The 17,731-nt window shown below is 35.0% G+C and overlaps 1 protein-coding gene across 7 annotated transcripts in view; it reads left to right on the forward strand.

Annotated features, from left to right (window-relative positions):
* CC2D2B (coiled-coil and C2 domain containing 2B) overlaps window positions 1-17,731 on the forward strand; it is a 139,249-nt gene that overhangs the window by 37,886 nt on the left and 83,632 nt on the right. For all 7 annotated transcript variants that reach the window (XM_031956163.1, XM_031956162.1, XM_031956161.1 and 4 more), the window contains 4 exons: window positions 887-1,023; window positions 1,148-1,276; window positions 2,333-2,542; window positions 9,983-10,071. In XM_031956163.1, the coding sequence (XP_031812023.1) occupies window positions 887-1,023; window positions 1,148-1,276; window positions 2,333-2,542; window positions 9,983-10,071 (565 nt within the window). The remainder of the gene's footprint in view (window positions 1-886; window positions 1,024-1,147; window positions 1,277-2,332; window positions 2,543-9,982; window positions 10,072-17,731) is intronic.

The following is a 17,731-nucleotide window of genomic DNA, read 5'->3' on the forward strand; positions in this document are numbered from 1 at the left end:
AACCATTTTAGGGAGTCTATGAATAATAAACATAATAAAGATATTTTAAGTAATCATTGTGGAGATCAGTAGATATAACCCTTGTAAATATAAAACTTCTTGAAGGGGCTCTCAGTAATTTTTAAGAATTTAAAAGGGTCCTGAGACCAAAAATTATGAGATCTGATACAGGGAATTCTCCATAAGAAATTTTATCAATGAAGGTTGGCACCTGTTCTCCAGTTTGTTGTCTTAGGGATTGGCAATTTTCTAGGATCTCACTAATGCATTTGAGTATCTTTGTGACTCCTAGATATGCTCTTATTTCTCTAAGCCACACTGCTACTAATGACTTGTAGTTAATATGAGAATGAAAATTCAGTGCAATTCTCCTAGCTCCCACTACAATTACAGAATAATGGCTATAAAGATATAGTAAGGACTAATGCTTAAGAAGCACAAAACATATTATAGCCTAGAGAAGGTAAGAATGCCAAATAAAGTATTTTCAATTACATGTAAAGATGCTTCATTAAAAATTTTTTTTTTTGCTTTTGCAAACATTTTCTTTTTTTTCCCCTTAAGATTTTTGACCAGAATGTTTAAGCTGGCAACTTTATGCAAACACAAAACCCTTAATTCAGGAAGAGCTGGAAGCTGTCAACATCTCTAATGTTATTTAGAATAATTTATTTCTTACAGAGATCCTGAACAGGTGTAAATTTTTTTATTCTTAATACTTCCCTAGTTGTTTTGGTTTAAAAGGCTTCTTACTAGATTTCAATAATAGGGTAACTGATGATTCATTTCCACCCCCCTTACATTTTGTTAGTACTAATTTTCTATTTTAGGCTGCCAGAAATATTTTACATATCATGCATAGTAATATGTAATATATTGTTTTAAGTGATCAACCGAGATAAGCTGCCAAAAAACATGACAGCACGTATCTTAGAAGATGAAGGATTTTATATTAAAAAAAAACCAGAAACATATAAAAGGACTAGTAACAAAATGGAAAATCGCCTTCTTATATTGGAAGAGGTATGTACACCAATTAATTAAAATAAAACAATTGATACTTAATATAATTCTTAAGCATCAAGTAAAAACTTTTAAGTACAATTACATAAATGTTTTTTCATTATTGATGAAATATTTTTAATAGGGAAAATGCTGGTTTGAAGAAAGTGGAGAAATAATTTCATTACCTTCTCCAATTAAGCAGTCATGGAATTTCAGAAAACTCATTACTGTTGAAACCTTAAATCCAGGACTAAAAACTATTTATAAGAAGGTAATCAATTGAATCATTTTTGTATCTAGAGTTTTTCTACCATCAAATAATTATTGACTTTTTTCTGAGGTAAATTGTGAACTCTTTTAAAATCATTAAAGAAGACAATAGACCAATTTGGGCAAGGGTAACATGGGCAAAAGTAGGTGGCAACATGCTTGTATATTTCAAAGGTCTTTAATTTCGTCATTGGCAATAATACTTCTACTGATGCTGGAGCTTCTTTTAATTTTAGCTTGTCTGATGTTTGGTCAACATGTATAATCTGTCACTGAGTCCATATTTGAAGCTTTACTTGCTTTGTTCTGCCAGAGCTTTCGCTCATGATATGGCTATCAAAAAAAAAACAATTGTTTGTACATTATGCATTGCTGTATAACTTTAATAGAGAAGTGAAAAACACAGGTTTGAAGAATTATAAAAATTAGCACAATATACAGGAAGTTACTTGCCAGATTAATTTTATTCATCCTACCTTCAAAGCAAGAAAGGAAAAAAAAAAAAAAAAATGGGAAGCTCTGGTTAGTTAGTTAGTTAGTGGAGACACTCCTATTTCCAGAGGTGTATCCTTCCTTGCTGCTTTAGGAAGCCTTCAACCAGTTGGTATGGAATGCAACAGTTGACAAGAATACCTTTAACATTTTAGAAGGAACATACTTCTCTAATACAAATAAGAGTAAGAATTCTAACTCATTCCACAAAAAATCTCACCGTATCAAAATAAAGATGAACTGGATAGTATTGGCATCTCTCTATCTTAGAGAATCAAGTCGATTTCTTACAGTGTTTCTCTGGGGAAAATGTGTTTCACATTCCAAATCTCATTCCCACACTTTGGCAACAGGATGGTGGGAGATTTAGTAGTGATTAAGATTACACCAGTTGTTGAAAAGGGAAACAAAAAAAAAGTTGAAAAAGTTTATTAGAACCTTACTCTACCCATTTGAGCTAATGGAACTTGTTAAATAATTCTACCTTATAAAATTAATGAAAATCAATTTCAGAAAATTCATTATGAATGATTATGATGCATGATAAATATTTTTCTTCCGAAAGGCAATAAAATCAGATGTAGAAAGCTGTTCCAGAAACAAAATAGAAGGCCAGAGCGAAATGTTTCAACTAGATCTCAACATCTCGATGTTACAGTTCAGCCATCATCCTCTTTTCAATCAAGAACAAGTGCTATGCTCTAGGCTGCTCCAACTTTATGAATGTTTTCAAAACAGAAAACAACAAAATATTCCTCAGTTGCTATATGAAAAAGTAAGAAATACTTTTTTGTTCATATGACAAAATGATCAATGTTGAAATATTAACATAAACTAATTATTAAGAGTCACCTACTTTTAGGACATATTCCTTTAACTTTTTAAATCATAACATAATTAAATGATGATATGATAGATAAATGAAATCAAGATAATAGTGTATGTATGGAAAATTAGAGTAGGATGAATTTGGGAATATTTGGAGAAAACAAATTAAGATTAACTAAGCAATTGTCATTACCTGACTGTTTATTAGTTTAGTATGGTCTATACTAGTATTCAATCTTGTTAATGCAGATATTTCTCATAGCATTGTGGAAGCATGTAGACACTGAGGAGGGTTTCTGGTCAGAAGCTAGCATAATTATGGCAGCAGTGGTGTGGAACATTGCAGCATTCAGGAACTGAGAGAGGTTGAGATAGGGCACCAAAAAGACACCCCAAGGGACACCTGAGCAAGTGCTAGGTATAGAAACAATTGCCATTTGTCAGTTCTGTCATTCTCTACCCAGTTTTGGGTCACTGATTCAGGGCAGAGAATAGTTATAAGTATTAACCTTGGATCAGTACTGAATGCAGAACATTCTTCTGAAAGCACATGTTAGCTGTGTGAGCTGTGCCTGATACCAGGAGCAGAATGCAGAATCCCAGATCAAAGAGTAGCTGGTAGTGCAGTTGCTCTGAACTTGGAAAGCCTTCCAGTGGGCAAATAGTGGCTAAGTCTAGACTGCCAACTAGAAACAAATCAATAGGGCCAAACCTAGGTCAGGAGCTTGCAGAATAGGAAGAGGAGAATAATAGTTATCCCTCCTCTCTACCCCCATATCATAATTTAGGAGAAATCCTTAGCCAATGTTGTTAAAGTAGCAAAAGGATGTAAGACAACAGAAACTCAGAACACACATCTCCTCCTTCCCTGTAGAGTACTCTTACTACAAAGTCCAAAGTTAAAAATGACAACAAAAAAGATCCCAGTTATAAAGAGCTATTATGGTAATAGACAGGCTCAGGACACAAACATAGAAGGAGAGCAATTCAAAAACATTAGTAAATCCTTAAATGAAATGGAGCTTGGATGTAAGTCCAACAAGAAGCATAGAAGAGTTAATGCAAGAGTTAAAGAAGGAGCTAAAAATTATCTTTAAAAAAAAAAAAAGAGACCAGTAGAAGAAAAAATGGGGAAAGAGACAAGAACTAGAAAAGGAAAATATGAAAAGACAAATGTCTTGGAAAAAAAAGACAGAAAATCTTTTTTAAAGAAACTCCTTGAAAATTAGATTGGCCAAATGGAAGCTAATGACTTCATGAGACATCAGGAAATAATAATGCAAAATCAAAAGACTGAAAAAAAAATTGAATATGAATATCTCCAAAACAGCAGCAGATCTAGAAAAGAGATCAAGGATAGATAGTACAAGAATCACTGGGCTACCTTAAAGCCATGAGCCAAAAAGAGTCTAGACATCTTTCAAGAGATCATAAAACTATTCAGATATCTTAGAGGAAGAAGACAGACTAGAAATTGAAAAAATCCATTAGTTATATTATAAAATGAACTAAATGAAAATTTCTGGGAATATCACCAAAATACAGAGCCTCAAGGTAAAGTGTAGGCAGCCAGAAAGAAAAAAATTCAAGAAGCTGTCACAGTCAGGATCACATAATTCTTAGCAGCTACAATTTCAAGTAGCAGAGAACTTGGAATATGATATTACAGGAGGTAAAGGATTTTAGGCTTGTGACAAAGAATAATTTACCTACCAAAACTGAGGATAATACTACAGTAAAAAAAAAAAGTTATCTTAAATAGTATTTTAAAGCATTCATGATTAAAAAGACTATAGCTGAATAGAAAATTTGACATACAGATATAACACTCAAGAGAAACATAAAAAAGATAAATATGAATGTGGAATTACAAAGCACTATACAAAGTTAAACTGTTTCCATTTTAATATGGGAAGATGATACATGTAACTTCTCATGCAGGGATCATAGCAGTAATGTAATTAAGAGGGCCCAGATGTGATTGTTGTCTATTAGATGATTTCAAAAGAACAGTGGAATGGCTGGGGAAAATGAATACTTTGGTAGATTGAGGAAAGGAGAAGAATGGAGAAAATTCTGGCATACAAATGGGGAGTTGTCAAAAAAGAGTTTGTACAATAAGGAGGGGAAAAATAAAGGATAAGAAATCAGAATACAAGAAACACACTTGAGATAGAAAGACACAGAGTTAAAATAAAGACCCTTTAAAGAATTAATTGAAAACTAACTTAATGCCAAGGAATCAGTGTGTCAAAGAACAAGTCATAGAAGCAATCAATAATTTTGTTTATAACAATGAGTGCAGCTAGATGGAGCAGTGGATAGAACATCAGCCCTGAAGTCAGAAGAACCTGAGTTCAAATATGGCCTCAGACTCTTAATACTTCTTTAGATGTGTGAGCCTGGGCAAGTCACTTAACCCCAATTGCCTCAGCAAAAATAAAAAATAACAGTAATTATGAGACAACATACCAAAATGTGTGAGATTTAGCTGAAGTGGTACGTAAGGAAAAAAATTATATCTCTTAAGCTATTTTATTAATAAAAGAGGATGAAATGAGCTGATCAACAAACTAGGGATGTAACAGAAAAAAAAAACAACAACAGAAAATGAAATGAAATATTAAAACAGAAATCCTGAAAATCAAAGGACAGAATACCAAATTGAAATTAATAAGTACTAATAAAAATAATGAAAACTGAATAATAAAACTAGGAACTGTTTTTATATTTTAAAAAATTGACAAAGTTTTAGTTAATTTGTTTAGAACAGCTGGATAGTGCAATGGCCAGAATTCAAGGTCTGGAATTAGGAAGACTTCAAATTTGGTCTCAAACAAAAATTTGATTAAGAAGAAAAAAAGAAAACTAAAACATCAATATGAAAAATGAAAAAGGTAAATTCACAGTCAACAAAGAATAAAAGCAATTGTTAGAAGCTATTTTGTCCAATTATATGCTAGTAAAACGATGCCTGAACAAAAGGGAAGAATATTTTCAAAAATATAAATTACCCAGATTATTAGAACAAGAAATAGAATAATTAATAGAATAAATTTAGAAAAAGAAATTGAACAAACCATAAATGAAATCCTTTGAAGAAAAGTTATCATTATAGAAACTGGGCATACAGCAACCTCATACCATTTACCAGGTAAAGATAAGGTCAAGATGGATACATGACTTAACTATAAGAAAGTTATTACAAGAAAATTAAAAGAATATGGAACATAATATTTATCAAACTTATAAACAGGCAAACATTTATGAATAAACAGGAGATAGGGAACAAAGTTAGGTGTAAAATTGATAATTTCAATTCAATTAAAAGGATTTTGTATAAATCAAATGTTGCCAAAATTAGAAGAAAAGCAAAAAGTTTTTTGGGGGGGAGAAATGTATAATCAAATCTCATATCTCAAAAAATTTTATATCTATAAGATGGGCCATTCCCCCATTGATAAGTGAACTAAATATATGAACAAGCAATTTTCCAGTGAAGAAATGAAAACAATTTATATTCGTATGAAAAAATGCTCTAAATCACCACAACATTTTACAAGTAATAGTAACACTGGAGCAATGATCAGCTGTGATTGACTATACAGTATTTCAAGATAATTCCAAAAGACTCGATGCTATTCACATCTTAAGAAAGAAATGGAGTCTGAATCCAGATACTATTTTAACATTTTCCCCTATGTTTTTCCCCTTTTATTCTATTTTTTCTTTCACAACATGACTAACAGTAATTTTTTAAAGTTCTAAATCATAATTGGACAAATTAAAACAATCTTGAAATAATTTACACCTACCAGATTCAGAACTAAGATGATTCAAGGGGAAAATGACAAAGATTGTAGGGTATGTGGAAAAATTGTGAAACTGATTCATTTTCCATGGAATTATGAACTGATCCAGCCATTTTGGTGAGCAGTATGGAATTATGCCTAAAGAGTTAATAAATTGCCTATACTTCTTGACCCAGAGATATCACTACTAGATCTATTTTCAAAGATGATTAGAAAAAAAGAAAAAGAACAAATATATTCTAAAATGTTTATAACAGTTTTCTTTGTGGTAGCAGAGAATTGGAAATTGCAGGGATACCTATCAATTGGGGAATGGCTGAATAAGTTATGGTATATGATCATGATGGAATACTACTACACTAAAAGAAATAATGAGCTCAATGATCTTAAAAATATGAAAAGACTTGAATGAAATAATGTGGTGAAATTAGAACCAATTGAGCAACTAATCAATTTGCTAATGGTACCAGTACAAATAACCTACATAGCTGTAATTTTGGATTTTTAAAATTTGGTCCAAATGAAAAGTTTTTATATTGGAAAGGACCAGGAAATGATAAAGTTTACCTTCCATAAGTGGATAAGAAGGATGAAAAGGAAATGCTTCTAAAGAGATCTGACATCAAGATGTCAGAGGTTACATTCTGAAAGTTAGAGTGGAGGACTTAAAGAAATACAGGTCATATTAATAGCTATTATTATCATTATTAGCTTATAAACTATAAGCTAATTCTCAAAGCCTACACCCTAGCTAGTTCGAGGGGGGAGGGGAAAGGGGGGGATCCCCAAAGCAGAGCTCTTATTACTATTGTTGCTGCTGGAGGCTTACAGAATTTTTTCTTTTATTTCAGTTGAAAGTTCTAAAGAATGAAGTAGATTTTGTTTAAGCCTTTTAGATGTCCACAGATTCTGTAACTTTAAATTTCTGTGTTCTAAGCTTCAGAAGATTTCAACTGCCAAAAAGCCTTTCTATAATACTCAAGAAACTAAGAAAGTTGCTAATATATAATAAAAAATAGCTAACATTTATGTAGCACTTTATGGTTTTCAAGACATATCTCATTTGCATCAAATGATAAGATAAAATAAAGGTATTAGCATTTTTCTGATTATGAAATGGTATTTAAGATAGAAATTAATTTTGTAAAAGAAAGAAAATTTGAGAAGAGGAAGATGTGGAGGGCAGCGCCCTGTGCACAAACTGTGAGCTAATAACCAATCATAGTTATTGGAGAAATGTAGGCGAATTGAAGGAAACTTACTTCCCTTTATGCTTTCTAACACTATCAAGTCAGTTGGACATCAGCATTCCTCTGCTGAGTGAGGCCACATACACCTAATTTTTAGCAAGTAAAATTCAGACTTCTTATTCACAAACTTCTTTGCCTAGCATTCAAAGTACTCCAGTTTGCCTTTTTGACCCTATCTCTTATTACTCCTTTTCATGTGCTACATGGTCCAAAAACATTTTCTGTATCTTCATTTCCATTAACAATTCTCAAGCTGTTTCCTATTCCTAGAGTGTCTTCCCACCTCTGTTTATCTGCTGATGTTCTATCTATGTTTTAAAGCCTTATTCTGTGATACCCTGTTGGTAACAAACTACTCTTACTACACAAAGTATTTTCCCCCTAATATTTATCCTAGAAATATAGAAGTATATTTTATTTCTCTAACATACTTGTTAGCTACATGTATGTATATACATACTTAATATATGTTATAATATTTTGCTTATATGTATATTTACATACATAAATGTGTGATATTTAAATTACTTCCCCACACACACATTAATGGAATTTGAATTTTAATTGTTAAGTACTAGGGAGGTCCTGAAGATTCTTGGGCAAAGAAATTATATGTATACTTAAAAATCTGCTTCTGAATGAATTTTATATATCTGGGTTTTTATATTCACTAAAAACAAGCTTTGAAAAATTAAATTGAACTCATTGTCTTAGGATTTCTAAAGAATCTCTAAGACCATTCTTTTAAATACTTCTTAAGGCAGCAAAAAGACCATTCTTTTAAATACTACTTGAGGCAGTTCTGGAAAGCCCTAAAATCCTCTTCCTGAGTGCCAAAGAGCACTCAGCTTTCAGGCAAACTAATTATCAAGAAGCTAGATGATGATTTACTAGAATTTTATAAAGGAGAATTCAGCTTAGGTACAGATTGGACTGGATAGCCTCTGAGCTGCCTTACAACTTCAAATATATATAATCTCCTGCTTATTTTATTAACTTCTATTTGTTTATTCTCTCTTGACATTTGCAACATTCTTCCCAACCCAGTTACCACAAAAAACTATAGAAGCTGTTTTGATCCTAACTTTTAGGAAGGACCTTGATGAGGCATTTTCTGGTTAGAGTATTTCTAACATTTTTGTACTGTATTGGAGAATATTAGGGTAGCAAAAGAAGTGCTAGTTTGGGTTTTAGGAAAGTTAGGCTCAGATCTTTGTGGCAAGATTTAGAACCTTAGTTACTTTAGGCTAGTCACATAATCCCTTTGTCCTTCAGTTTTCTTATCTGTGAAAATAAAGAGAATTAGATTAGTTGATCTTTTAAGGTTTGTTCTAGCTCTGAATTGTAAATACAATGAGAAGAACTGGGGGAGTGAAGAAAGTAACAAATGCACAGTGATTATTTTTACTTCTTACTATCCTTGACCATCTGAATTTGTTTAAAAAGATATTTTAGGCCTACTCTATTCTAATTAATATTGATGATTTTTTACTGGAAGCCTTTTCCAATACTTATCTCTAGCATCTTCTCCTGTTACATTACTTTTTTACATAGTTACATTAGTTACATTAACTATTTCCTGTTTACTCTGTATATAGATTAGATGGTAAAAGCAATTCTGTTTTTTGCTTCTTTGTATTCTCAGTGCCAATGCTTGACATAATAGATGGTCCTTAATACATATTTATTGAATGAGTCATTTTTATGCTCAAAGCAGCTGTTGAGAGAAATAAAACTTAAATCCTTGAACTCAAAGTATCTATAATCTGATTGGTAAATAACTAATTAGAGATCGTAGTAAACTTGGAAAAGAACTTGAACTGCTAAGCTTGGAGCCACCAGACTTGAGTTTATATTCCAAATTTACTACATTTTTGTATTATCTTGAGCAGACCAAATAAAATCTCTAAGCCTCAGTTGTATATCTCTAAAAGGGAAGTTTAAACTAGATAGGGGTTAGGAATATCTGGCCCTCTTTGAAATCATTTGCTAATCACAGGCCATGATGAGATGAAAATTAGGTACAACAACCTCTCACTGCTTGAGTTCTATAAGTTGATTAATTTGATTGGCCTGTGAATGATGTTATAAATATACAAATGGCCCTCAGCAGAGAAAAAGTTTCTCCCTTAAACTAGATGATCTGCAAGGACTCTTTCAGTTCTAGATATATGATTCTATTATTGTGACCCTCATAAATATGTAAAAATTGCCTTTTTTGTGTCTCCTCCTTCTGCCCATGTTGTCATATGGTTTAGAGTGAAATTTCTAGATACATCTATACTCAAAATGTACTCTACAAAACAGTTTTTCTCTTTATTGTAGCTTAAAGCACTAACAAAAGTCGCAAGCGATAATCAGAAAATAAACCAGTTGACCAAAAAATCTCTACAAGATTATACCTGGCAAATACGGTATGTTTTCAGTAATTGACCCTTAATAATAATAATTGCACATTTATAAGGTACTTTGAGATTTAGTAGGTAAAAATTTGTAGAGAATGTTAAAGATGCATGGAGTAGATGAACCTCCAAGTAGAAGAGGTAGAAGAAGGTTGATAGCACAGGGAAGGTCTAGAAGTGGGAGTGGTAAGCAAGAAAATCTGCTGACTTCTCTCTTCCTGGCCCAATTTACTTGAGGACATGAGAAGAAGAACCACTAACTCTAGAAAGGATATCGAGGGATGCATTATCTTTTAGATAATCTTCTAGATAAAAACCCAGAGTCAGGTTTTTGTCAAATTCAAGAGATAGAAGGAATATAAAAGGAAATGATTTAGTATAAAAAAGTTCTCCTTCGAGCTCAGATTCTTAAACTGTGAGTGGTGACCTCATATGGAGTTGATGAGATAAAATAGGCACCAGGAGTGGTAAGTAGAAAAAGAGCAATAAGTTGTTAAAAGAATAAAATATATGTAAAAGTAATATAATAGAGATTCACTTTGCCAATTATGACAAGACATCCATCACAGATTACAAAGTTTTGCTATTATGTGTATTATCAAGGGGAAAGATAAGTTTCCTAGTGGATCTCACAATTAAGCAGAAGGAAGAAGCCATTAGAAGGAAGACACTATGAGAGTACCTTGTAGTACTCCTAAAAAGGAGTCTGCAAAGAAAGGGGTGCGAGGAATAGCTTCATGGGCTCAATCACAACAGGAATCAGAAATGAATGTTTGCCTTTCAGTATGCACAACTTTTAAAGTCTCAGGGGAGGTGAGGAAGAATCTATGAATGGGAGGAATGGGGGAGGAATTTGGTAGCACAGAAGGAGAGATTGAGGAGGAGTCAGAAGAAATCCCCCTGGCTGACTAGATCACAGACCTCGCTGAGGTATCAGAGAAGTATCTGACAGAACTAGACAGAGGAGGCTGATTGTTACATTTATTGAGACAATAGAGGCCCAATTAAGGGATTTCATCTCACACCTTTTGAGGCAAAGTGAAGGGAAGGAAACTTCCCTTTATTGAAACTGTTTTTCCTTTTAAATTATCAATGAAATTGTCTCTTTTTGATCTGAGAGATCGGGATCTCCCATACTCCAAGGAGTCTAGAGAGAGGGCACATCCTCTCAGGATGAGAAAAGCAACACTATTCAAGGGCAAATCAACTCCCATTGATCTTTTTGAAATTCTAAATTCTCATTCAATTGAGAAATCCTGGTCTGATCAGCTCAGGCTGTCCCAGCCCTCCCAAGAGCTACCCATTTAACAGGTTTCCTTAAATTCATTTCTTTGCAGAAGGTTCAAAGCAGCTTGCTCTGCTTTTAGGATCCTGCCCACTGAGAAGGCATTCTCTTCTCAATGTTAGCCTCCATTTCCCTCATAGGACTTTGCAGAATATCCAAAGCAGCTTGCTCTGCTTCTAGGACCCTGCCTCCTGAAAAGGCAGGCATTCTCTTCTCAGTGCCACTAATAGTATTTTGCTACTAAAGAAGTCAGTCTCTTAGCAAAATTGGCTTCCTACCTAACAATAAACTTCCATTTTTGCCAATTAATAATTCGCATTCATGAATTCTTTCATGAAGAACCTGCACGCCAACCAAAAGGGGATTTTAACAACTTTTACTGCCACTTACCTCATCATCACTAACCTCATCAAAAGGAGCTTGATTAAGGCTTCATCTTATTCTAGTCTGGGAGAGAGCTAGCTTCCATATAGCATTTAATAAGCTGGTTTCAAAGTCCACATCATTATCTCATAACTGAATGTGGGGCTTGTAAAATTATGCTTTATTATCAATAAATACTTGTTTTGTATACTTATTTTATATACTTCTATCCCCAAGTCTTGTAAAAATTTCTCATATGTAAAAAAGGGTAAGAAGGTTTGCTGTAGAGTACACTGAGAAAAGGGGAGGGCTGCAAGAAAGAATGTGGCAATGTGAGGTTGAGCTGGTAAGGGATTAAAATGGGGAGAGGTAGATATATAGTTTACATAGATAAAAAGAGCATTTATTAAACACTGTTAGGCACTGTGTTAACCAAAGCAAGAAAATAAAAGATAGTTTCTACTTTTAAGAGCTTATGATCTTATGGTCTAATGGGAGAAGATGGCACACAAAAAGGAACTGGAAAACATGGTGGGCAATCTGTGTACAGGTCTGAAAAATGAACCAAGAAGGAAAGGAGGATTGTGACTGAGATCTTTCCAGGCAAGGGCTCATCCATCTCCAGAATGATCTCAAATTGTAGTTTCCCACTAGGGACAAGCAAGTGGAGTAAAGGTGAGACAGAGGGAGCCTGGAAGGGAGATAGAACGAATGGTGAAAATGTGGTGCTCAAGGATGAGGGGATTTTTCTGGCCGTAAGACAAGTAAGAACCCATTGGTTTGAGGCCTTGGTGGGAATGGCGTTACTTTCAGTAGCTTCTCTTTTTAGAGGTAATAGGTGGCTGAGGAAAACAGGCTCTGGTCATTCTTAGTTCTTAAAATCTAATCACCTCTAATTGTTTTGAGTCACAGTAGTATTGGATTCTAGTAGTGGTGAGTCCTGTATGATTCTGGAGCCCCATGGATCTAGGACATCTGCTAGTGAGTTATGCCTGAATTTATATTTTATGTCCTTTTTCCAAAGAAGCTTCTTTTCCATCATCTAGTAGTACTTTTAGCCTATAAACTCCATGAGGGTATTGAGGTTGGAAAAGTTTGGGGTCACAGATCAGTGCTGCAAGGAGAATCAAAAGAATATGCAGGCGTGAACCCATCTTTAATCAAGGAGCAATGTAAGTAATACCATTACAAAGTGGGCTTGAATTTCTAAAAAGAAATTAGAGAAACAGAAACAAGGAGAGACATTTATCCAACTTTTATCATTGATATATGCTAATTCTGTGGCTCATAGGTAGGAAGGAATCTGGTTCTCATTGACCAGATTATACTGACCAGATTATCAGTCAACAGTGAATTGAGGAGTGGTTTTATTCACTATTGTCTCAGAAGTTTGATCTGTGGAACTATCCTGAGGCCAGAATCTACCCAAGGAGAAGTCAAAATCAGACAGATTGGGGTGTTGGAATTTCCTGAGGGAGACTCCTAAGCCAGAAAATCTAGAATCACTGACTTATTGCCAGATCCAGAGCTCCCCCCCTAAAATCAGGGGCCCACAAAATCATATTACATCATATTTCCCCTCTCAAGTAGTTTGTATCCCAAATTCGTTTGGTACAAAGGATAAAGGTTTTATCTTCTAGAGCTGCTTCATGTTGATAAGTTTAAGGCCCTGTCCAGTGGGGTCCAGACTGAGGAGGGAAGGCAAGATGGTGGCAGCAGCATTCAGAGGGGTGCTAGTTTTCAGAATCAGTTAGCCAAAGGTATTCATATTGAATGAGTAGTTGAAAGTTCAGAGGTTGGAGTCCGGAAGAAACAAATCTCACAAGTAGGTTAAAATGCTGGGATCAAATATGAGAAAAAGAGAATAATTAAAAGTAGAGTTAGTAGGGACAATAGCCAGGAAACCCCACAGCAAATCTGGTGAGGGGGATGATGAGGCTATCATGAATGCCTCTCATTCAAACAGTTTTTCCTATGATAAATACCAAGAATGTTTTCCCCCAAATCCCTGCTTTTGTCTCCTTGAACGGGTGGGAACAGTGTCTGAAGTAATTAACTTATACACAGTGAAAGGAGCACTCAAATGACCTACAGTGTAAGCAACATGTTTAAAAGGTGTTAAGCATTGGATAGAAAGGATGATATGCAGTGGGGATAATAATTAATCTTAAATAGGTTTGGTCATCTTTAGCAAAAACCTTAGTCTTCAGTCTTAAAGGTGACAACAAAAACCAAAAAGCATTTTGAAACCCCTAAGGGGCAGGGTGGTGGGGGTATAAGTGTAAATTCTATCTGCTAGTCTTTCTATAAGTAGGTTTCAGGATGGGTTAGCAGCCCTTTCACCAACTGGGCATATTTGAGAGATCTGTTTGTTTCTGCTAGCTTGTGACCAATGAAAATAGGTTTCACAAGGAATTGGAGAGCATTTTTTTTTTTTCATGTGAGTAGCTTGTTTCCACTGGTTGGCTTTGGGCTTTAGAATGTTAGTTCTCAAGAGGTGATGAAGAAACTTCAAGGAAGATGGTTTAGAAGCATTATGAGTGAGTTTGCCAGAATTATTTTGGCATGGATATCCTACAATTATTATCTTTCTGGCAAGAAAACAAAGGATAGTCAGGTTAAAGTTATTCCCCTGGGGAGGGGAGGTAGCTAGTACAAATGGAGTGACATCAAGGGTGGGGACTGTGACACTTGGGAATGGGGCCTTTGCAAAAAATGCCTCAGGTCAGATATGTGGGCCGCCTTGAAGATGCTGAGGGCACACCCAACAATCCTGAATGCTCCCACTGCTCATAGAGTTCCCTAGTCTGACTAAAAATGAGGGAGTTATCTCCCCCACACCAAGAGCTTAAGTGCCTCAGCTCCCTTTTGAGTTATTTTGAGAAGTGAAGGCTGGGCTGCAAAGAGTTAGGCAGGCCAAAAGAAGTTCCCACTGACTTGTATCTGGAATTGGAAGCTGGTTTGAGAGTGTTTGAAACCACCCAGATGCAGAAAGAGTGTGTCCCCTTATCTTCTGAGCTGGAGAAGTAAAGGTACCATGATCAGGGGTGTCAGCACACAGGTAACTGAATTGGCAAGCCTGTTTCCCTTGTATATTTAATAGGAGAATTTTTTGCTGTCAAAAGTCCCCTTTTCATATAATGCCATGAGTGTGCAAAATAGGAAAAGCATATTTGGAGTCTATATAGGGCAATTTTGCCCTCTGTAAGGGCAAAAATGCTCTAAACTTGGTGGGGGTTAGAACCTCTAATGGTTGACCTAGAGTGAGCTTAGAGGCTTCCTCAAGTAGAAGGGCTGTGGCAGTACTCTTAAGGCAGGAGGGTCACCCCAAAGATGCCAAGTTTCTTTGAGAAGTCAAGGCCCCTAGGGCTTGGCCCTACCTTTTCATTAGGTAGGGCTAAGACCAGAGCAAGAGATTACTTTAGCTTTTAGGATCTCAACAGATTGATAAGATTGTGGGACTTTAAATAAAGAAATTTCATAGACCTTCATGGGTGGGTGGGTGGGTGGGGGAATGGAAGTTAAGGATTTGTATGGCTGCCATCTGAGAAGCCCCTTGGGTGGGACTGCAGACCAAAATATCATCTAACCAGTACTGGCCATGTGCATTGGGAGGGAGGTGGGAGGTGGGATGGGGTATGTTTCTCTGGATTTGCCCCTTCAAGAGCAAAACAAAAATTGTGAGTCTTTATGCAATGATATACGAAAGAAAACATCTTTAAGATCTAGAGAACCATTATGTCCCCTGGGATACTTGTATTGGGCTCTTGGCTTCTACTGACCGTTTGTTCTAATTATAGGAATTTGCTATAAAAGGAAAAAACAGGAACATAATTATCTTTAGCATCAAAACAGGTCCTTCAGGTCTCAGCCTGAGAGCACATACATGACAGGATAAGGCATCCTTAGTTAGATCTGTTTGACAACTGATCATACAGTAAAACTCCACCTCATAGCCAGACTCAGGAATAATCAGGTGATAAACAAAGAAATAGAACTGGAAAACTGAGTCAGTAGGATCCCACCTTAAGCAGAAGGCCAAGGTCATGTTCTCCCAGTTTTTTGTCCAAATAAGTGGTCCACCTAGACATTTCAGGAAGACATTCTCTTGAGTATTTTATGGCATTTCTCTTCAAAATGTTGGGTTTCTGATTTAATGATCAGGCCATCAAATTCAGAATTAAAAATATCAGTTACAGTCCAAAGCCATTTTATCTCTAGTAGCAAATTCTACTAATCACAGTTTAGGTCTAGATACATTATTTTAAAGGATTACCAGGACTTAAACCCATAAAAGATTTTGTTTAACATGTTTTATATATTAAAACTTATCCTGGTGCCAAAGGATCGATCATTATATAGGCTTATAAATTCTTAGTAAATGCATTCCTTCTTTAGAAAGTATAAATCCTAAATTAGGATTATTTCTTAGGGCTGATGATACTTATCCTGATAGCTTTGGGACAAAAAGACCTACCCAAATTGACTACTACAGAGATCACTCATAGAAAGCAGAATTATTTATTAGAATCTCGAGAAACGGAGCCTATCCTGGTCTGTGAGCAGAAGCCCACAGCAGGACAGAGAGCCACTCCCTTGAAAATGTTCACAGTATTTATACATTTCAGACAAAGAGTCCCCAAAATCCCACCCTCTATATGGGTTTAGTCACATAAGCTCTATTCCCCTATTTGGTCAGTGGAATGCAGTAGATGTATAAATGTATAGCTTCCTTCTTTGGACAATGGAATATAGTCCAGACCTTATCTAAAATCACATGCTTCCAGAGAAGCCAAAACTGAGGCCTTTTAAGTCTTCAATTAATTTAGCTAACAGTCTCTGATCAATAAGTGCTTGATCTGTAAGTTCTTCACTTTTTTCCCACACAGTTTCAAGAAAATGGCAAGCTTACATATTAAGGGGAATTGACAGAGACCCCCAGGAAAGGGGCTGAAGAATTTGCTAAGTTGCCCACCCCAACTATTTTCAGTGCTTTTGTGAACTGTGCTGTTTGATATCTCCCACCACTCTGTGAAGGAGGAAAAGAGTTCACACCTCATACTTGTAGGTAAACTGATAAGGCATAACATGATGACAGTAATCCAAGCAAGTTAATTAAAAGATTTAGACCCTAAATAGCCAAATAGTTTTAATTGTAATTTCTATTCCCTTAAATAAGTTTCCTTTTTGTTTTAGGGAGAAAACAAGACAATTCTTAAAATTGAGATAGAACAGTTTTTAAAATTGTCTTAACTTTTTTTTTGCAATTTGGTTATTTTCCAATTCACATAAATCATTTCTCTTTTTGTGAGCCAGGAAAAAGGGATAAAGTGCCAATTTTTACTGACAGGGCCCTGAGAAGTCTGACCCTAGATAACTAGAGTTTTAAAAGTAGTGACAAACTGCTTTTCAGTTTTCTTAAAGTTTCAAAACCCTTCTGTTAACATTATCAGTGCAAATAGATCCCTTTGGTGGGCTTTCCTTTAAAATTGCTTTTTACTATTATATCTCAAAAAATTTTCCAAATTACTTAACATACACAAAGAAATCATTTATCTTTTGGTCTCGATAAAAAAAAAAAAACCATAAAGATAGCAAATATGAAGCAATTAATAAAGCAGTTAACATTCATATAGCATATTTTATGCTAAGTACTTTTGTAATTATGTGGTCTTCACCACAATTATTATTTCTCTTGACAAATCAGAAAAGTGGACACAGATAAAGTAATTTTGCCATAAATTACTTAGCTAATACATACCTACAATTGAGACAGAGAATGGTGGTCTTATCAAATGCAGAGGCTGACAGGCTTTCTGGGTGCTGCCAGGTGTTAGGACAAGGTGCTAAGTCACTGGAATTGATAAGAGACGATAATGATCTAATTTAGCATGGTACTTAACAGTTCTCTAGTTCACTAATGTACTTAGTACTTATTAGAGTTCCACAAGATTCACACCTTTAAGAGACATAGATAAGCTAAGAGCCTCAACCAGGATTCAGTCCAGGACATTCCTTCTTTCA

This window comes from Sarcophilus harrisii, chromosome 2, assembly GCF_902635505.1.
Source record: "Sarcophilus harrisii chromosome 2, mSarHar1.11, whole genome shotgun sequence".
Classification (NCBI taxonomy): domain Eukaryota; kingdom Metazoa; phylum Chordata; class Mammalia; order Dasyuromorphia; family Dasyuridae; genus Sarcophilus; species Sarcophilus harrisii.